The 19,276-nt window shown below is 44.1% G+C and overlaps 1 protein-coding gene across 2 annotated transcripts; it reads left to right on the forward strand.

Annotated features, from left to right (window-relative positions):
* Window positions 1-12,287: 12,287 nt before the first annotated feature.
* On the forward strand, window positions 12,288-18,752 carry Nifk (nucleolar protein interacting with the FHA domain of MKI67). 2 transcript variants are annotated; one of them, XM_042685273.1, is made up of 6 exons: window positions 12,288-12,439; window positions 13,417-13,554; window positions 14,776-14,884; window positions 16,259-16,470; window positions 17,450-17,542; window positions 17,913-18,752. In XM_042685273.1, the coding sequence occupies exons 1-6, from the start codon at window positions 12,332-12,334 to the stop codon at window positions 18,096-18,098; spliced, it is 846 nt and encodes a 281-aa protein (XP_042541207.1). In that variant the 5' UTR covers window positions 12,288-12,331; the 3' UTR covers window positions 18,099-18,752. The 2 variants fall into 2 exon arrangements, with proteins under 2 accessions (XP_042541207.1, XP_042541208.1); XM_042685274.1 differs by having other exon boundaries at window positions 12,289-12,439; window positions 13,420-13,554.
* The last annotated feature ends 524 nt before the right edge of the window (window positions 18,753-19,276 follow it).

Consider the following 19,276-nt stretch of genomic DNA (forward strand, 5'->3'; position numbering starts at 1 on the left):
GCCCGCCGACCTGCCTGAGGCGCGGGGAAGGGGAGTGGGCGGGACTTCCGTTTGGGGCCTTCAAATCAGCCTGGCCAGAAAGAGTGAAAGGGGTCAAGGGAGCGCGTGTCCTGGGAGAGGCGGGGCCTGTCCTCCTGACGGGTGTGTGAGTGTGTGATGTGTGTGTGTGTGTGTGTGTGTGTGTGTGTGTGTGTGTGTGTGTGTGGTGCTTGTCTTCCTGACGGGTGGGTGTGGCGGGGGGGTGTGGGTGTAGTGCCTGTCCTCCTGACGGGTGTGTGTGTGTGTGTGTGTGTGTGTGTGTGTGTGTGTGTGTGTGTGTGTGTGTGTGTGGTGCTTGTCTTCCTGACGGGTGGGTGTGGCGGGGGGGTGTGGGTGTAGTGCCTGTCCTCCTGACGGGTGTGTGTGTGTGTGTGTGTGTGTGTGTGTGGTGCCTGTCCTCCTGATAGGGGTGGGTGTGGGGGGTGTAGGTGTGGTGCCTGTCCTCCTGAGGGGGGGAGGTGTACCCTTAAGCTGAAACTGGGTGCTGTCCTTGTGCTTTCTTTGTTCCAAAGTCTACCGCTCTTCCAATTGAGCCACAGCTACAGCTTCACTTCTGGCTTTTGGTAGTTTTATTGTATGTAAGTAGATAAGAGGCTCACCGATTTTCCTGCCTGGGTTGCCTGTAACTGCGATCCTCAGATCTCAACCTCCTGAGTATTTAGGATTACCAGCATTATTCTCAGTTAGTTCTTTCTTTTCTTTCTGTCGTGGGGTCTGAACTCTGGGCCTGGTTGCTGTCCCTGAGCTCTTCAGCTCAAGGCTAGCGCTCTACCACTTGAGCCACAGGGACACTTCCGGTTTCTTTCTGTTTATGTGGTGCTAAGGAATTGAACCCAGGGCCTCATGCATGCCAGGCAAGTGCTCTACCACTGAGCCACCTTCCCTTTTAAATTCTTTAAAGTGAAAGAATGTGTTTAAGTTTCTTTGGGTCCGGTGAGGTTATCTGATACATGAAGTAACTATGGTAATAGATGAATTGACTTGCTTAGGTCCTGGGTAACAAAGTATGAAGCCCATGTTGTATGGTAGATTCAGTCCAGAGAACAGAGAAGCCACCATTTAAAAGGCCAAATTTGGAGTCTATTAGAGCGCTAGCAGGAGGCAGAGGAACTCCTGTCACAAAGCCCTACCTCCCTGAATACAACTAACACATGACAGCCCAAAAACCACACGATGTGAATGGAAAGCAAATCAGATGTGAACACAATCCAAGTAAATAAAAAAACAATGAACACTCAAATCTAACAAAGATGATGGGGCTGGGAAGGTGGCTCAGTGGTAGAGCGCTTGCCTTGCATGCCTGAGGCCCTGGGTTCAATTCCTCAGCACCACATAAGCAAAAAGAAAAAAAGCCAGAAGTGGCGCTGTGGCTTAAGTGGTATGAGTGCTAGCCTTGAGCTGAAGAGCTGAGGGACAGCGCCCAGGACCAGAGTTCAGGCCCCACAACTGGACCAAAAAAAAAAAAAGTAACAAAGATGTTAATTATAACCAAAACAACTCAAGTGTGGACACAAGAGAAAGCAAGAACCACTCACCTAAGGAGAGTAAGACTTCTGGAACTAACCAACTCAAAAAACCTCTTTGTAAACTAAAGAATGTCCTCGGGCTGGGAATGTGCCTTAGTGGCAGAGTGCTTGCCTACCATGCATGAAACCCTGGGTTCGATTCCTCAGTACCACATACAAAGAAAAAGCCGGACGTGGCTCTGTGGCTCAACTGGTAGAGCGCTAGCCTTGAGCAAAAACAGTGCTCAAGCCCTAAGTTCAAGCCCCTGGACTGGCAAAAAAAAAAAAAAAATCAAAACAAAAAAAAACTAATTATTCACATAGAGAGAGAAAGATAAAGCAATAAGAAATAGTATTTGTTGAGACTTAATGGCTGCCAAACATGTTCTTAGCACTCTTTGTATTCTACTTGTATTCATACTTCTTCAAATTTCGCATTAAAAAATGGCATTTTCCATTTCATAGCAAAATAAAGTTAATGGCTTTCAAAATGCTAAGCCAAGCAACAGCTAGCTAATTCCTATGGTCCTACCTACTCAGGAAGATGAGATCTGGAGGGTGACTGTTCAAGGCTACACAGAAAACTGCTAAATTGTTATCTCCAAATTAGCCAGTAAAAATGCAGGACTGGAGGCTTGGCAAGCAAAAGGCCTTGAGTCAAACCCCAGTACTGCCAAAAAATAATAACACAATTCTAGCAAGAACAGGAATCCACCAAATCATTTTTCCCTCATAAACTATCAGGTGCTTTAGTTTAAAAAAAATCTGGAGCTTGGTGCTGCTGGCTTATGCCTGTAATCTTATCTACTCAGGAGGCTGAAATCTGAGGATTGTGGTTGAAAGCCACCCCATCAGGAAAGTCCAGGAGACTCTTATCTCCTATTAACTATCCGAAACCTGCAAGAGGAGTTGTGGCTCAAAGTTGTAGAGTGCTAGTCTTGAACAAAAGATCTCAGGGACAGCATTCAGGTCCTGAGTTCAAGCCCTTTGACCAATAACAAAAAAAAATCTATTTAATTCCACCATGATATGAACCTCTCTGCTCTTTACCACAACCTCCCTGTCATGATGAAATGAAAGCTCTTAAACTATAAGAGAAATCTTTTCCTCCCCTAAAAGAAAAATATACATATATAGGAGCATTAAACTCTTAAAGTGATTGGTGTTTTTTTTTCATTTAATTTTATTTTTTCTTTTGCCAGTCCTAGGGCTTGAACTCAGGGCCTGGGCACTGTCTCTGAGCCTCTTTTTGTCAAGGTTAGTGCTCTACCACTTGAGCCACGGTGCTACTTGGGGCTTTTGCTGAGTAGTTATTGGAGATAAGAGTCTCATACACTTTATTGCCAAGGCTGACTTCAAACCACAATCCTCAGATTGTGAGCAGCTAGGATGACAAGTGTGAGCCACCGTACCAGGCTTTTCTTTATTTTTGTTTTTGTTAAGATTTCTTGAGAATATCTCTTTTCTTTTGTCAAATTAGAATTATTTGTATCTATCACTAAAAGTTAGGAAGAGTCAGCTGCAGTAGCACATGCCTGTAGTTCTAACTACCTGGAGGCTGAGGTAGAGAGATCATGTGAGCCTACCAGTTCAAGGCTAATCTGACCTATATAATCAGACTCTATCTAAAAATTTTTAAATGGGGGATATAGAATGCTGAACAGGTGTGAAGCTCACATCTGTAATCCTAAGCACTTGAGAGGCTGATAGTTGCAGGTTTGAGGCTACCTACACAACAAGACAGTCAAAAATTTTAAAGGAAGATTACTAGACATTTGTGTCAGACTACTTTGTCTCTGTGAATCAGAGTTTGTCCAAGTTGGTACAGGTGTCAGAATCTAATTCCTTTATAAAGCTATAAGCCAGCCCAGACAGAAAAGTCCTTAAGACTCATCTCCAAGTAACCACCAAAAACAAAAACAATACTGCATTTTGTTTGTCAGTCAAATTGTTCACACATTTTGCCTTGTGGATAATGTTGCTAAGAACATGAGCCTACAAATACCTGTGGGATTCCTGCTTTCCTTTTTTTTTTGGGGGGGGGGGGCAGTCCTGGGACTTGAACTCAGAGCCTGGGCACTGTCCCTGAACTTCTTTTGCTCAAGGCTAGCACTTTACCATTTGAGCCACAGTACCAGTTCCAGCTTTTTCTGTATATGTAATACTGGGAATCGAACCCAGGGATTTATGCATGCTAGGTAAGCACTCTACCACTAAGCCATATTCTCTGCCCTCCTGAATTCCAATTGTGGTCATATACCCAGCAGTGGAATTGCTGGATCGTACAGCAATTCTATATTTCATTTATGGGACTTGAATTCCCGGCCTGGGCACTGTCCCTGAGGGTTTTTTGTTTCTTTGTTTAAGATGCTTTACCACATTGAACCACAACTCCACTTCCAGTTTCTGGTGGTTAATTGGAGATACGCATTTCTGGGACTTTTCTGCACCAGTTAGCTTCAAACCAAGATACTCAGATCTCAGCCTCCTGAGTAGCTAGGATTACAGGCATGAGACACTGGCACCTGGCTTGTATTTCATGTTTTGAAGAACTGCTGTATTGTTTTCCATATCAGCTTCCTCAATTTACATCCCCACTAGCAACATTCTATATATAAGGGTTCCAGTTGCTTCACATTTATATCACTGCTTGTGCCCCAAACACTCTATTTATATTGGGTATCACAGTGCATATCTCATTGTACTTTTGATTTGCATTTCTCTAAAGACTAGAGATAATAAACATTTATTTCATATGTTTGTTAGGCATCTGTATACCTTTTAATTGTGAGGTTTGTTGTTGTTGTTGTTGTTGTTGTTGTTGTTGTTTGGTAATGGGGATCGAACCCAAGACATTGCACTTGTTAGGCAAGTGCCTTGCCACTGAGCTACATCCCAGCCTGACATCTCAGTATCTTACTAGGAGAAAAGTTTGTTCAAGTCGTTTGCCTTTTTGTATTCCTTTGGGTGCTTTAGAGACAAGGTATCCTTAGCCAGGCAGTGGAATTACCAATGTGAGGAACCCCACCCAGCCTTGTATGGGAAGTGGGGAGAGAGTGAGGGAGGGAGTGAAGGAGAGAGAGAGAGAAGGGAAAAGGGAGATAGAGATGGGAGTTCTCTCTGTTTCCCACACTTACCTTAAAATGACATTCCTCCTGCCTCAGCTTTTCAAGTAGCTGAGATTCCTACTGTCCCTAAAGCACACTAACTTATTTTTAATTTCTGCCCACACTTTTGATACCTTGTACAAGAAATTTTGACAAATCAATTATCATGAAACTTTTCCACTTTTTCCTCCCCTAAAAATCTTAGTTCTTCTATCTAGGTCTTTGTTCCATTGTACGTCATTTCTGAGTATGGTATTGTGTAGTTTGGTGCTGTCCTTATCTGGTTTGGATATCAGGATAACGCCAGTGTAGGGCAGTCTTTCAGAGTCTCAGAGTTGCTATGAAGATTGTATGCCAAAAATATTTGAGATTCAATGAATACAGGAAGAAGGCTTCTGGGAGATGAAGTCATCATAAATTCCTTCTGGAAATTAAAGCTTCTAAATTTAATCATCTAATAAGCAAGTGGTATCTTTTTTTTGTGGGGGGGGTCTGATCGTGGGGCCTGAACTCTGGGCCTGGGCACTGTCCCTCAGCTCTTCAGCTCAAGGCTAGCACTCTACCACTTGAGCCACAGTGGCACTTCCGGCTTTTTTCTTTTTTGCTTATGTGGTGCTGAGGAATCGAACCCAGGTCCTCATGCATGCAAGGCAAGCGCTCTACCACTGAGCCACCTTCCCAGCCCGCAAGTGGTATCCTTTCTTAGCCATAGCATGTATACAAATAAAACTTTGGGAGAGTTTCTATTGAAAATTGAATTATGACAAGATGCTAGTGGTTCTCATCTATAATGCTAGCGACTCAGAAGGCTGAGATCTGAGGAGATAGGTTCAAACCCAGCCCAAGCAGGAAAGTCTTTGAGACTCTTTTGTTTGTTTGTTTTGTCGGTCATGGGGCTTGAACTCTGAGCCTGGGTGCTGTCCCTCAGCTCTGCAGCTCAAGGCTAGTGCTCTACCACTTGAGCCACAGCACCACTTCTGATTTTCTAGTGATTTACTGGAGATAAGAGTCTTTCGGACTTTCCTACCCAGGCTGGCTTTGAACCGAGATCCTCAGATTTCAGCCTTCTGAGTAGCTAGGATTACAGGTGTGAGCCACCAACTGGAAATGGCGCTGTGGTGCTGTAGAGCACTAGCCTTGAGCAAAAAAGCTCAGGGACAGCATCCAGGCCTTGGGTTCAAGCCCCAGGAGCAGGAAAAAGAAAAGGAAGGGAGAGAGGGAGGGAGGGAGGGTTAAATTGGTATCTGTTAGCTAATGATTTGGAGTAGTTCAATACACTTGATGTTTGTCTACAAGCCCTCATGCACTGAAAAAAGGTAATAGAGGACGTTTTTCTCCCTATCTCTAACTTTATATGATGAATTTGATCTGTAACTCCAGCTATTTTGGAGACAGAAATTAGGAAGGATAAGGACTTGAGGCTAGTCCAGGCAAAAAGTTAATGACAGGCTGCAACTCAACAAGCTGGCCATGGGTGTGTACATCTGTAATCCCAGATATATGGGAGGCATAGGCAGAATGACTGTGGTTCAAAAGCAGCCTGAAGAAGATCCTATCTGAAAACAACTAAAGCAACCAGAAAACAGTGGCTCACACCTGGAATCTGAGCTACTTAGGCAGCTGAGATTTGCCATTCAAAGCTAGTCCAAGCAGGGAAGTCCATGAGACTATCTCCAATTAACTACCAAAAAGCTGGAGGTAACGTTGTGGCTCCAAGTGGTAGAGGGATAGCCTTGAGCACAAAAGCTCAGGGACAGCATCCAGCCCGAGTTCAAGCCCCAGGACCAGCAGCACAAAGAGAGAAAGGGAGGAGGGAAAAGAAGGAAGGAAGAAAGGGAGGGAGGGAGGGTGGGTTAGCGAAGTGAGTCTCTTCCCATAGCTTAGTGCACTCCTTCCCTTCTCCACACTTTAGCATGCTCCCTTCCTAGGTAACACCAGGCCCATGTAGTAAAGGCAATAAATAACCAACTTCCAGCCCCCTTTACCTTGGGATAGCACTTCTCTGGGGCAGCCACCACCATATAAGGCAACAAGAGCCCCTAGAGGGACCTTCAGGTCTGGGCAGCTGCAGGACCCTGATCTACTACTTGGATGGCAGCCATAAATCCTAGTCCGCCATGATGAAGCCCCTGGCCCACACATCCACACCAGGTTCTCCACCTCCTAGCTCCTTCTAGCTCCTCCTAAACCTCCTAGGTTATATAGGTCAGCCCAGACAATAGACGGGGCTTCTTCTCATTCCTCCCTGTGAAAAGGAGTCTTACCGGCCCCCCTCTCCTGGCAATAAACCTTTCTTTGTTCTCTGTACCTGGATGTCTGCGTCGTTCTCTGGCAAAGTCTATTAATCTTAATTTTGCTAACAGGAAGGAAGGAAGGAAAGAAGGAAGGAAAGAAGGGAGGGAGGGAGGGGCTGGCTAACTAAAGCAAAAAGGACTCAAGTGACAGAGTATTTTATAGCAAGTATGCAGCCATGAGTTCAAAACATAGTACTGAGAGAGAACAAGGTATTTTCATTCCATTTAATGCTTTTATTTTTTTTTTGCCAGTCCTGGGATTTGAACTCAGGGCCTGACACTGTCCCTGAGCTTCTTTTGCCCAAGGCTAACACTTTACCACATGAGCCACAGCACCACTTCTGATTTGTTTCCAGTTTATGTGGTACTGAGGAATCAAACCCTGGGCTTCATACATACTAGGCAAGCACTCTAACACTAAGCCACATTCCCAGCCCTAATGCTTATATTTTTAACATTTCTTCTGAGATTTCCACTCTACATATTATTTAGAAATGTGGTAGATTATGCCAGAACCTGGCATGCTGAAGAAAGATTTAGAGTTCCACACCTGCTTGGGCTACATAGCAAGACCATCTCCAAAAAATACTGCATGTAGGTTAATTTCCAACTGTCTAGAGATACATCTGTTATCTTGTGCTATTTATTTCTAGTTTGATTCTATTATGTCCAAAGAACAAAGAACATTTTTGTAGTCCACAGTGTAGTCTCTCTTGCTGTCCATCCATGGGCACTTAGGATGACCTGCTTTGAGCATCAGTGAGAGTCTATCACTTGATGGAGGTGTTGAAATCTCTGCCCTTGTTCATTTTCCATTTAGTTGTTCTATCAGATAGTACACTGGTGTTGAAGGGTTTGACTGTAATTATATTTGTCTGTTTCTCCTTCCACTTGTCAGGCTTTTCCACTGGTTTTTGCTTCACATATTTTATAAGTCTGTTGTTTAGTGCAGACATAGTTAGGATGACCAGTTTGTCTTAGCAGATGGACTTTATGATTCTATATGCCTCTCTTAGTCTCTCATCATTATTTTGTTGTGATGTCTGCTTTATCTGATATTTATATAGCCCCGTTTCCTTTGATTAATATCTGCACTGTGCATGTTTTACTATGCTTTGATTTTCAATCGGTCATACTGTTATCTTTGAAGTGAGTTTGTTGCAAATAGGATATAGTTGTGTTAGGTGATAGGTTGTATGTGTAGTTAGATTGTGTTGTTGGTTTGTTTTAATGTGTTTAGTTAGTTTGTGTAGTTTAGTTAGATTGTGTTAGGTTGTGTGTTTAAGGTTAGATTGTGTGTAACTAGATTGTGTTTTTGCCATTCCTGGGGCTTGACTCAGGGCCTGGATGTGGTCTCTGAATTTTTCTCAAGGCTAGTGCTCTAACAGTTGAGCCACAGTTCCACTCCAGGTTTTTTTTAATCAGTCCTAGGACTTGAACTCAGGATCTGGGCACTGTCCCTGAACTTCTTTTGCTCAAGGCTAGCACTCTACCACTTGAGCTACAGCATCACTTCTGGCCTTTGCTGTGTATATGGTACTGAGGAATCAAACCCAGGACTTCATCCATACTAGACAAGAAATCTACCACTAAGCCACATTCCCAGCCTCCATTCCAGTTTTTGGTAGTTTGGAGATAAGAGTCTCATTGACTTTCCTGTTGGTCTGGCTTTCAACCACAATCCTCAGATCTCAGCCTCCTGAATAGCTAGGATTACAGGTGTGAACCACCAGCACATGGCTTGGGTTGTGTTTTTTAATTCACTCATCAATCTTTAAATTGGTATATCAAGTTTTTTATTGGCCTATTTAGATCACTTAGGGCTAATATAATGATGGGCATGTTTGTATTTAAGTCTGCTGTTTGCTTTGCTGCTGTGAGGTTGTGAATCACCTGGAAATTCGCTCGTCTTGACCTAAGCAAGGCAGTTCTCCTGCTCCTGGGGTTAGCTCGCTGGCCGAGGCTGGACACTCCAGCTGTCATTACCGAATAGAGAATTGTTCCAAAGCAGATTTAAAAAAAATTAGATTAAGATCTGAACACAAGGCAAGTAAAATTGAAGTTAATCATTGACTGTTATCAAAGCCAGACAATTGCCAGACATGAGAGAAAAGCACAGGATAGCATGTGAGGAACGGTGTAGACTACAAAATGGCCTGGTAGGAAAACACATACTGCTGAAAAAAAAAAAAGTAAGAGAAAAGTAAATCTTTCAAAAAGAACCTTCCAGAAACTGGGCGCTGGTGGCTCATGCCTGTAATCCTAGCTACGCAGAAGGCTGAGATCTGAGGATCATGGTTCAAAGCCAGCCCAGGCAGGAAAAACCCTGTGAGACTCTTATCTCAAATTAACCACCAAAAAAACCAGAAGTGGTGCTGTGGCTCAAGTGGTAGAGCGCTGGCCTTGAGCTGAAGTGCTCAGAAATAGTGCCCAGGCTGTGTTCAAGCCCCATGACCGACCAAAAAAAAAGAATCTGCCAGTGGTAAGAGGTCATCGAGATGTTCCAAGGGACAGGTCTATGTGTGTGTGTGTATACATGCATGCCAGCACCAGAGCTGGAACACAAGGTCTTATGGTCCTCTTTGGCTTTTTCACTAAAGCAGAAAATCAGAATCATGTTAAAAGAAAGAGAAGACATGCTCTTGGTGTGGTTCTGGATTGTCAGACATGAAGATCATTATGGCTGGGATAAACTTGAAGGGTGATTCCTGTCACCAGGCTGCATGGACAGAAGGTGGAATTCGATACTAATAGCAGACTCCTTAATTCTTGTCAGTGGAGGAAGTAATGGGTAGTGGAGAGGATATTTGCCTCACATTCTGGAAGGAGGGTAAGGACAATGGGTCCTCTTCTCAAGAACTTCCCCTTTGGAAGTAGAGCTCTGTGTGTGTGTGTGTGTGTGTGTGTGTGTGTGTGTGTGTGTGTGTGTGTGTGTGCGCGCGCGCGCAAGCGCGCGCATTTGCAAGTGGTGCTTGTGTGCAAGTTCTAGAGCTTGAACTCAGGGCCTGGGCACTATTCCTGAGCTTTTTTGCTCAAGCTAGTGCTCTACCACTTGAGCCACAGCTCCATTTTCCACTTTTTTTTTTTTGGTGATTAATCAGAGGTAAGATTCTAACGCACTTTCTTTTCCCAGCTGGCTTAGAACCATGATCTTCAGATCTCAGCCCCCTCAGTAGATAAAGTTATGGGCATGAGCCACTGGTACCCAAAGACTGTGAGACTCTTCCCCTCCACTTAATCACCAAAAAGCCATTAGTGGAGCTATGGCACAAGTGGTAGGGCATCAGCATTGAATGAAAAAGTTCAGGACAGACCAAACCCTGAGTTCAAGCCCCAGTACCAGTGTCAAAAATAATTCATGGAGCCAGGCACCAGTGACTCAAAGCCTGTTATCCTAGCCATTCAGAAGGCTGAGATCTGGGGCTGGGAAGGTGGCTCAGTGGTAGAGCGCTTGCCTTGCATGCCTGAGGCCCTGGGTTCGATTCCCAGCACCACATAAGCAAAAAGAAAAAAGCCGGAAGTGGCGCTGTGGCTCAAGTGGTAGAGTGCTAGCCTTGAGCTGAAGAGCTGAGGGACAGCACCCAGGCCCAGAGTTCAGGCCCCACGACCGGACCCAAAAAAAAAAAAAAAAGAAGGCTGAGATCTGAGGATCGTGGTTCAAAGCCAGCTTGGGCAGAAAAGTCTGTGAGACTCTTACCCAGTTAAACAACCAGAAAACCAGAAGTAGTAGAGCTTTTGCCTTGAGCTGAAGAGCTCAGGGACAGCGCCTAGGCCCAGAGTTCAAGCCCTATGACTAACAAATAATCATAATCATAATTCATGAAAAAGTTAGGGATTTAGAAGTGTTTGGTGAGTACAAGGCCTTGAGTTCAGTCCTTAGTTTCGGGGGTCGGAAAGAGGGGATGCTGAAAATAATTCATGGAAAGATAAGGAGAAAACCACAGAAGTTAATTTAACACGTTTTTTTTCCCCTTTTTTTTCTTTTTTGTCAGTTGTGGAGATTGCTATGTCTGAGCTTTTGTGCTCCAGGGTGGCACTCTCCCACTCTGAGCCACAGTTTCACTTCTGGTTTTCTGGTAGTTAATAGGAGATAAGTCTCAGACTTTTCTGCCCCAGCTCAGCTTTCTAAATAGGATTACAGGCCTGAGCCACCAGCACCTAGCTAATACAAGTTTTACATGACACAGGACCCCATATGGAAATGAAGACCCAAAGACACAGAGACAAACACAAACACATATGCTGACTTAGAGGAGTAAAACTGACAAAGCAGAGGAGCTTGTGCTGGGTATAACTGAGAGCAAGGCTAGGAGGGTCAGGGTTATTGTAACAAGATATTTGTACAGAGTCCCCTCACCCTCCCATCTTTGATGATAAAAATGATACTTTTCTTCTGGTAAAAGAAAGATGTCCTGGGCACAGCAATTTTGTTTTCTTTCCCCTCACCCCCACCCCCATGCTGGGTATTAAACTCAGAATCTTGTGCATACTAAGCAAGTGCTCTACAAGTGAGCTACCTCCCTAGTTTTCATCTGATTTTCAGAAACTGTTTTACAAATACTTCTGTTTTACAAGTAGTTTGTTAGCGTGGTATGTATGGGTTTTTTTTTTGTTGTTTGATTTTTGTTTTCTGACAGTGTAGTCAGGGCCTGAACACTGTCCCTGAGCTTCTTTTGCTCAAGGCTAGCCCTTTACCATTTGGGCCACAGTGACACTTCCTGCTTGTGGTGCTGAGGCAGAGAACCCAGAGCTTCATGCATGCTAGGCAAGCACTCTACCACTGAGCCACATTCCCAGCCCAAGTGTGTTTTTTCTTAACTCTTTCCATTTCGAACTCAAAGTCGATGTCTATGGATCGTAAGTTCTATGGATCGTAAGTTGGGTCTAAGACCAATGTTTACAAAACAAATTTTGGCACCCCTCCCAGAATTAAAACAACAGCTCTAAACCAGAGGCGATGATGGGCACCCCCATGCAGTCACGATTGCTTTAGAAAGCTGGAGCAAGAGAGTCGCTTGAGCCTGCGAAACCACAACAAGCAGTCTCAAAGACAACAACAACTGGGAAACGGATACAGGAACCCCTCTACACACACACTGAGTGGTGGTAGTAAGCTGTCAAGTCATTGATTGCTCTGAACTGTAACGTTAAACCCCTTTAGAAATGTGGTCGTTGGGTCCATTCCATTGTGACAGACGGCAGAGAAACGAAAGTGCGTTCCGCCAGCAGGGGGCGCCGGAGTCCTCCCGCGCACCGCCCCCTCCGCCCCCCCCCCCGCCCTTCCCCCGGAGGCGGGCGCTCGCCCCCGCCCTCGCCGCTACTTCCGCTTCCGGGAATCCTAGCGCTCGGCATTTCCGGGACGCCGCGTGTCGTTCGCTCTCTCGAGATGGAGGCCTTCGCCGTCCCTGCCGCGCCGATGCTGCCGCTGAACCCGCAGGACGATTTCCAGTTTCAAGAGGACGTGGTGCCGGTGCGCCGGCGGCGCGTCACCAAGGTGAGCGGCCGCGGCCGCGGGCTGGGCGGCGGGGCTCCGCGACGGCGCGGGTCCGGAGGCCGAGGCGTCTGCCGCCGCCGAGCCTGGGCCGGGCTTGGCCGCGTGGGCCTTGGAGACTCGAAGCGGGGAGCGGGGGGAGACGCGGAGCCTGCGGAGCGCGCATGTCCCAACTGCGACGTAACCCCAGGACGTGGGGGGGGGGCGGGGGGACGTGGGGGGGGGCGAGGAGGGGGGACCGCAGGGTCCGGCGCTGCCCCGAGCTCCGTGCGCGCACGGCTACCCCTCTACCTCCACTTTGAGCCCCAGCACCGCCTCCGGCTTTCTGAGCGGTTCCTGGGACACGAGAGGCTCACGGAGACTTCCTGCCCCGGGCTGGCTTCGAACCGCGATCCTCGGTTCTCAGCCCCTGGAGTAGCTAGAATCACAGGCGTGAGCCTCAAGCACCCGGCTCCAAGTCGCTCACCCGTGTTATTAAGCCCGGTGGGTTTCGGAGATCGTGGAAGACATAATTGAACCGCCGGTCGTTGTGGCCCCCATCTGTAATCCCGAGCATCTGAGAGATCAGAGCGCGAAGAGGGCCAGCGGACGGCCCGACCCGGGTGCCAGAGGATTTGCCCGAGTAGTAGTTTCCAAAAAGAGTACCTAACATGAAGTTGATCACGTGTGCCCTGGGTTTTAGCATAAAATACTCTCGGTCTGGAAGGTAAGGGTTGATGCCTGAGACTCGGTTTAGTCAGTATTGACCTCCTCAGAGATTGATTAACCAAGTTATAGCTGAACAATTAGACGTGGGACGTTCCCCAGGCACATTTAAAGGGGCACGCGAAGACATTTACTATTTACTCATTGACTCAACCACACAAAGTGCTGGGTGTGAGGCTGAGAAAAACTGACTGCTTGACAATAGCCATCAGACTGCCACTATTGAATTCCTGTGCTGATGACTGGAAATGTTTATCTGGTCTTTATGTCTTCAGCAGAAAAAGCAAGAGAGTCTTACTCGAGGAGTGATCTTTGTGGGCCACCTACCTAAAGCAATTTATGAAAATCAGATCCAGGCTTATTTCTCCCAGTTTGGCACTATTACAAGATTCAGACTGTCCAGAAGTAAAAGGGTAAGTTTTTGAAAATCAAATTCAGTTGTTTGTTTTTCAAATGTGTATCTTCCTGTACAGTTATATTCACATACTGCTGTATCTGGACTTCACTCTGGAATGAGGGGAATGAAGTTTAGATTTTGAAACAGCCTTAAGAGAGAACATCAACATTATTCTGCATATTTGTTTTTCTAATTACCTGGAATCCTTAGGTTAAATCAACAGAACTAGTGAATGCAACATTCATTCTTTGGCTATTAAGCCCAGGGTTAATAAAACTTGAGTTAAGGTCTATGCATTGCTATTAGTTTTCCCAGCTTAAGCCATATCTTGTAAGTGGTGTGATTATCTCCATAGTCATGTTACCAGTTTTTATCCATATCCAAAAGTGAATAAGAAATTGTAAAATACTTCTAGCATTGAGGGCTTGACTTCTTTTAAACATTTAGAGTTTGTTCATGATGAGTGTGGCTATTTCATAGTTGTTTTATGGAATAAAAAGACTTAAGTTTTACCCAAGTATCAAAGCCAGAAGCCAGTGTAGGTATTGAAGTCATGTATACTTTATATTAAGACAAGTGAAAAAAAATCTGCTTACAGGGTGGCACAGAGGGCAGCTGGGGGCATGGGTTTCAGGGAATGCCAGTGCTCTTCCTTTAAGTGAACACTCACTGTTAAACATGAAATGAGACAAGTGCTTTTTGATTAGCTCAGTGACAGTGAGGAGTTAAGTTCTTCTCACTGGTTAGGTATAAAATGGAAGATCATGCTACTTTGTTTTTTCCCTTTGGTACTAGAGATTTTTGAACTTAGGGCCTCATCCATTCAAGTCTTTACTACTAAGTATACCCTCTTTTAAAATTTTATTCTGAGACAATTATGTTAAGTTGCCTGGTTTGGCAAGTAAATAACTCAAGGACTGTGGTTGCCTGTGGCAACCTATCAGATTTCTTTTATGCTATGAAATGTTGCTGCTGAATAAATTCCAGCCATGGTAGTTATATATTAACTATGCATAAACAAAAATCCCAGGAGTAACTTGAAGATTGGCTGCATTTTCAAACTATTAAGGCTGTTTACTTTTTTTTCCCCCCTGGCATACATTAGCTGAAGTTGAAATTTGAGATACCATAAAATGATTTGTTACAGAATTCATGTTTATTACTTAAATTAATGATATGCTAGAAGTTTGGTGACTTGTTAAAATTAACTTGTTTTGTGGTGGGTTTTCCATTGCAGACTGGAAATAGCAGAGGCTATGCGTTTGTGGAATTTGAATCTGAGGAGGTAGCCAAGATAGTTGCCGACACCATGGACAACTACCTTTTCGGTGGTAGAATGCTAGTGTGTAAGTATCGTACTGTACATGGATGCCTCCTGTTGGGTCAGTGGCATTGGAAGAGGCAGCTGTGTAGTTGCCTGAACATGCTACTTCCTCTGGTTTGATTCTGCTAGGACTTGGGTATGTTTTCCGATTTTCAACTTTGTCAGCCTGAGTGTTGTTCTGCAGTGAAGTGGAATTTGATTTGGTTGTGCCTGAGAAGGGCAGCTGACCTCATGCTCCATTGGTGCTGAGGAAGTTCATTGATGAGAGTAGAGTGCAGATTGTGTTCCTTGTGGCTGAGGGGACAGTGAATGCCAGCGACTGACAGTATTTCACCTTGAGACATGAAAGAGCAGAGAGGCTGCACCTCAGATTTGTGAAGGCCTTACAGACAGGAGTTGGTTGGTTTGTTTTTTGGTCCAGTCGTGGGGCCTGAACTCTGGGCCTGGGTGCTGTCCCTCAGCTCTTCAGCTCAAGGCTAGTTAGTACTCTACCACTTGAGCCACAGCGCCACTTCCGGCTTTTTTCTTTTTGCTTATGTGGTGCTGAGGAATCGAACCCATGGCCTCAGGCATGAAAGGCAAGCGCTCTACCACTGAGCCATTTTCCCAGCCCCCCCGCAGACAGGAGTTGGGAATGTATTCTCAGGGCAATTCACAGCAGTTAACGGGTTCTAAATAGGCTCATGTCAGAAGCAAGGAATTTCAAAATCATTTTAAATGACTTTGAATGCATCTCTTCACACAAAAGAAGCCATAAAGAGGAGTGACAGCACCAGATTAGAAATTTATCCTACAGAAATGAGCAGGTAGTCGCTGACATTGTCATGCCCATAATGTATCACAGGGGGCTGGAGGTCAATCTATGAGAGCGGGGCTCTTGTAAATGCCAGTGGCTTGTGTCTTTCATCCTTAGCTACTGGGGAAGCTGAGATCTGAGGATTATAGTTCAAAGCTGGCCTGGGCAGGAAAGTCTATGAGACTCTTAATTCCAATCAACAACCAAAAAGCCAGACATAGAAATAATAAAAGCATGAGTCTGGAAGTGGCATTGTGGCTCAAAGTGGTAGAGCACTAGCTTTGAGCAAAAGAGCTTAGGAGGACAGTACCCATGCCCCTGAGTTCAAGCCCCGCAACCAACCCCCCCCCCCCCCCCAAAAAAAATGCATCTTCATTGAGGTCTGGGGGGGAATGGGCTGGGTGGGACCAAATGTGTTTCCTGTAGTACCAACTAATACTGTGCCTGAAACTTCTGTCCAACGCACTAGCTGACTAGGGTAGAATTGACAAACTTATTCCTCCAATGTGCCGTATTATCTTGATTATGACATGAGAAATGTTTCTGGGGAAATTTGAAAATTAAAATTCTTGTTTAAAACTTTTACTTTTTAAAAAACAGGTCGTTTTATGCCACCAGAAAAAGTACACGAAGAACTTTTTAAAGAATGGAATATTCCATTTCGTAATCCCACATACCCAGCAGTGAAGCGCTATAATCAAGAAAGGGATTTTGCACAAAAGATGCGGATGGAAGCACGGTTTAAAAGGAAAGAAACCTTACTCAGGAAGAAATTAGCTGCAAAAGGAATTGATTATAGCTTTCCTTCATTGGTAAATTTTTTTTTATGAAATATCTGTTGATTTTCTTTATTATCTACTTTGAGATATTGAAAGTAATCTACTAACCACAGCCATAATGCTCTTAGATTAGCATCTAAAGGTGACATTACTAGAATTAAGTTATATTTGATCTGGTACATACTATCAGTAAATATCAAAGCCATAAACATCTTTTATCTTTTGTACTGTTACTGGGACTTGAACTCAGGGCTTAGCTTTTCTCAAAAGGCTGGTGCTCTACCACTTGAACCATACCTCATTTCTGGCTAATTGGGAAAAAGCATCTGATTTGTCTGCTCAGACTGGCTCTGAACATTCATCATCTATTTTGCCATTTTAGTTTGGTGATACTGGAATTTGAACTCAGCCTCACACTTGGCTTGGCAGGTGTTTTACTACTTGAGCCACACTCTTGGTTCTATTTTGCTTTAGTTATCTTTCAGATAGAAATCCACCTACCTAAGGCCTCCTACATAGCTTGTTCATTGAGATGTGGTCTTGCTAACTTCTTGCCTGCTCTGGCCTTAACCTGTGATCCTCCTGTTCTCTGCCTCTTGAGTAGCTGGACTTACAGGCTGCCATGCCCAGCCCTTTATGCTCTTTTATATTGGAATATATATGTATCAGGATTATTTAGTAAATATCAAATAGAATTAAGATGCAGAAAAATTGAACTGCAGGAGCCAGGATAATGGAATATGTAAATTCTATTTCTGAATTTCTTGCTTGCAAAGAAATAAGAATGGGAAGGGGGTTTGCTGGATCTCTTCCCTATCGCAGTAAGGAGAACTATATAATTTATTATAAAGTGAGTGCATGATAGAAGCCAAGTGGCTCACACCTGTAATCTCAGCTACTCAGGCTGAGGTCTGTGGTCTGAAGCCAGCCCAGGCAGGAAAGTCTGTAAGACATAGGAAAATGCAGCTGATCATTGTGCAAATTCTTAAAAGTTTTCAATTTTTATTTCAAGATTATATCGAAGAGAAAGGGTTCAAGCATGCCTAAGCAGAAGAAAAACAAAGTTGCTGCAGAAAGCACCCCTGAGAAGTCTGTGGATAGCCAGGTATGATTGTCTTTCTATTCTGGGTATCCAGCATTACAAAAGTCATTTGAAGGAGGAAAATGTTCTATCATTTCATTTAAGATTTCAGATTTAATCTTGGTGACCATATTGGTAGGTCCTTAACCTGGTGATTTAGCAATTAAAAAAAAATCCAAGACCTTATAATTGAGCATTTTTTTCATTAGCAAATTTCTAAACTAAATTTAATAGGCGTCTAAGCTTTATGCTATCTGCAGTTGTTTCAGCAAAAGATGAAAACAAGCCTAAATAACATGATACAGCTTGTAGAGACAGAAAGGATGTTATACTTTGGGATAAAGTTATTTCTTATGTCATTCCACACTTACATATGCTAATCTGTTTATTCTAGGGCCCCACCCCAGTTTGTACACCATTTTTGGAGAAACGAAAATCAGAAGTGGCTGAACTGAGTGACAAAGATGATGAAATCGTTTTTAAACAGCCTGTATCCAGTGTGAATGAAGAAATAAAAGAGACTCCAACCCCTGCACAGTCAGGGAAAAAAAGACGAAGACGAAGAAAAAGCAATCTATGATTCTGAATGCATTATGCATAATCTTGTTATAAGGGCTGTCTTGTATAATGTACAGTGAAATGCCTATTGATGTGCGTTTGGGAGAAAAAAAAGATAACTGTTTCTACTGGTTAAAAAAAAAAAATGTGACCAGACTGTGCTGTGGAATTAGAGGGGTACATCCTAGCCTGCAGGAGGTGGGCTCACTTGGCCTGTCCAGCTCTCTTGTTTCTGACCACATAGAGGGATCACTGGTAACTTGGCATGTGCGTGTAAACCGCAGCCTTCTTGTCATCACCAGGGTGGTGGTCCCTGGCCATTCTTACAGGCTGTGCCTCTTACCCAAAAATATTTCAAGCTTCTCATACCAGGTAGCTAAATAGAGACTAATTAGATGAAGAATGAGAAGACAGTTCAGGGGTTAATACAAATGCAGAATTGAAGTATTTTCACTAAGAATGTTAAATTAGTTTCTGGGGGCTGGCATGTATCTGATATTATCATTCTGAGTCATCTATAGAATTTGAGATTTAATAAGCCGCAAATAGTTTTTCTATAAATTATTCCTGTACAAGTAGGAACTTTGAAGAATAATGTCAAGTATCCTACTCGCCTGTCAAGGTGTGTTTATATTTGCTCATCAGGATTCATTAAAATTTTATTATTTGTAATGCAGTGCTGGACTAAGTGTTCTGATGGCACATACGAAGTATTGATATGGGTTGATATTAGGTGTATGTGAAGAGCAGGGCTATATCCTCGACAGTAGTTGTAGATACCCATAGCAGTTTGTATATATTGAATGTGTGGATAACAGCTCCCTACCTTGCTGGCCTACATCTGAACTTCATGCTGCTGATTTTCCAACTCTCCCTCTGGAAAAGCATTGGATAAGCTTCATCCAAGTTTAGGTCATGTCTCACTATCCCTAAGAGGCTTGTGCATTCAAATACAAGCTTGCCAGCTGGCCACCTACCTGCCCCCACCCACAGGCATGCTGCCATATTGAGCTCCTCACATTTTGTAATTAACCTGGAGCAAGGTGATTATATCCTTGCCCCTACCATGGATGCTTTTCTTCATTGTGGTTTGGTATGTGATTGCAGATCACTATACTAGATTGGCCTGAAGTACAGGTCATGCTGAGGGACAAAGCAAACATAGGACCATGGCTATGTGGTTTGAGGGTTGTTTTTTTT

Source organism: Dipodomys spectabilis, unplaced genomic scaffold (genome assembly GCF_019054845.1).
Source record: "Dipodomys spectabilis isolate Male_0828 unplaced genomic scaffold, ASM1905484v1 ptg000094l, whole genome shotgun sequence".
Taxonomy (NCBI): Eukaryota; Metazoa; Chordata; class Mammalia; order Rodentia; family Heteromyidae; genus Dipodomys; species Dipodomys spectabilis.

Coding starts and splice junctions, on each gene's coding strand:
- Nifk (XM_042685273.1), top strand. CDS start 12,332: ATGGAGGCCTTCGCCGTCCCTGCCGCGCCGATGCTGCCGCTGAACCCG. Junction 12,440..13,416: donor GCCGGCGGCGCGTCACCAAG/GTGAGCGGCCGC, acceptor TTATGTCTTCAG/CAGAAAAAGCAAGAGAGTCT. Junction 14,885..16,258: donor CGGTGGTAGAATGCTAGTGT/GTAAGTATCGTA, acceptor TTTAAAAAACAG/GTCGTTTTATGCCACCAGAA.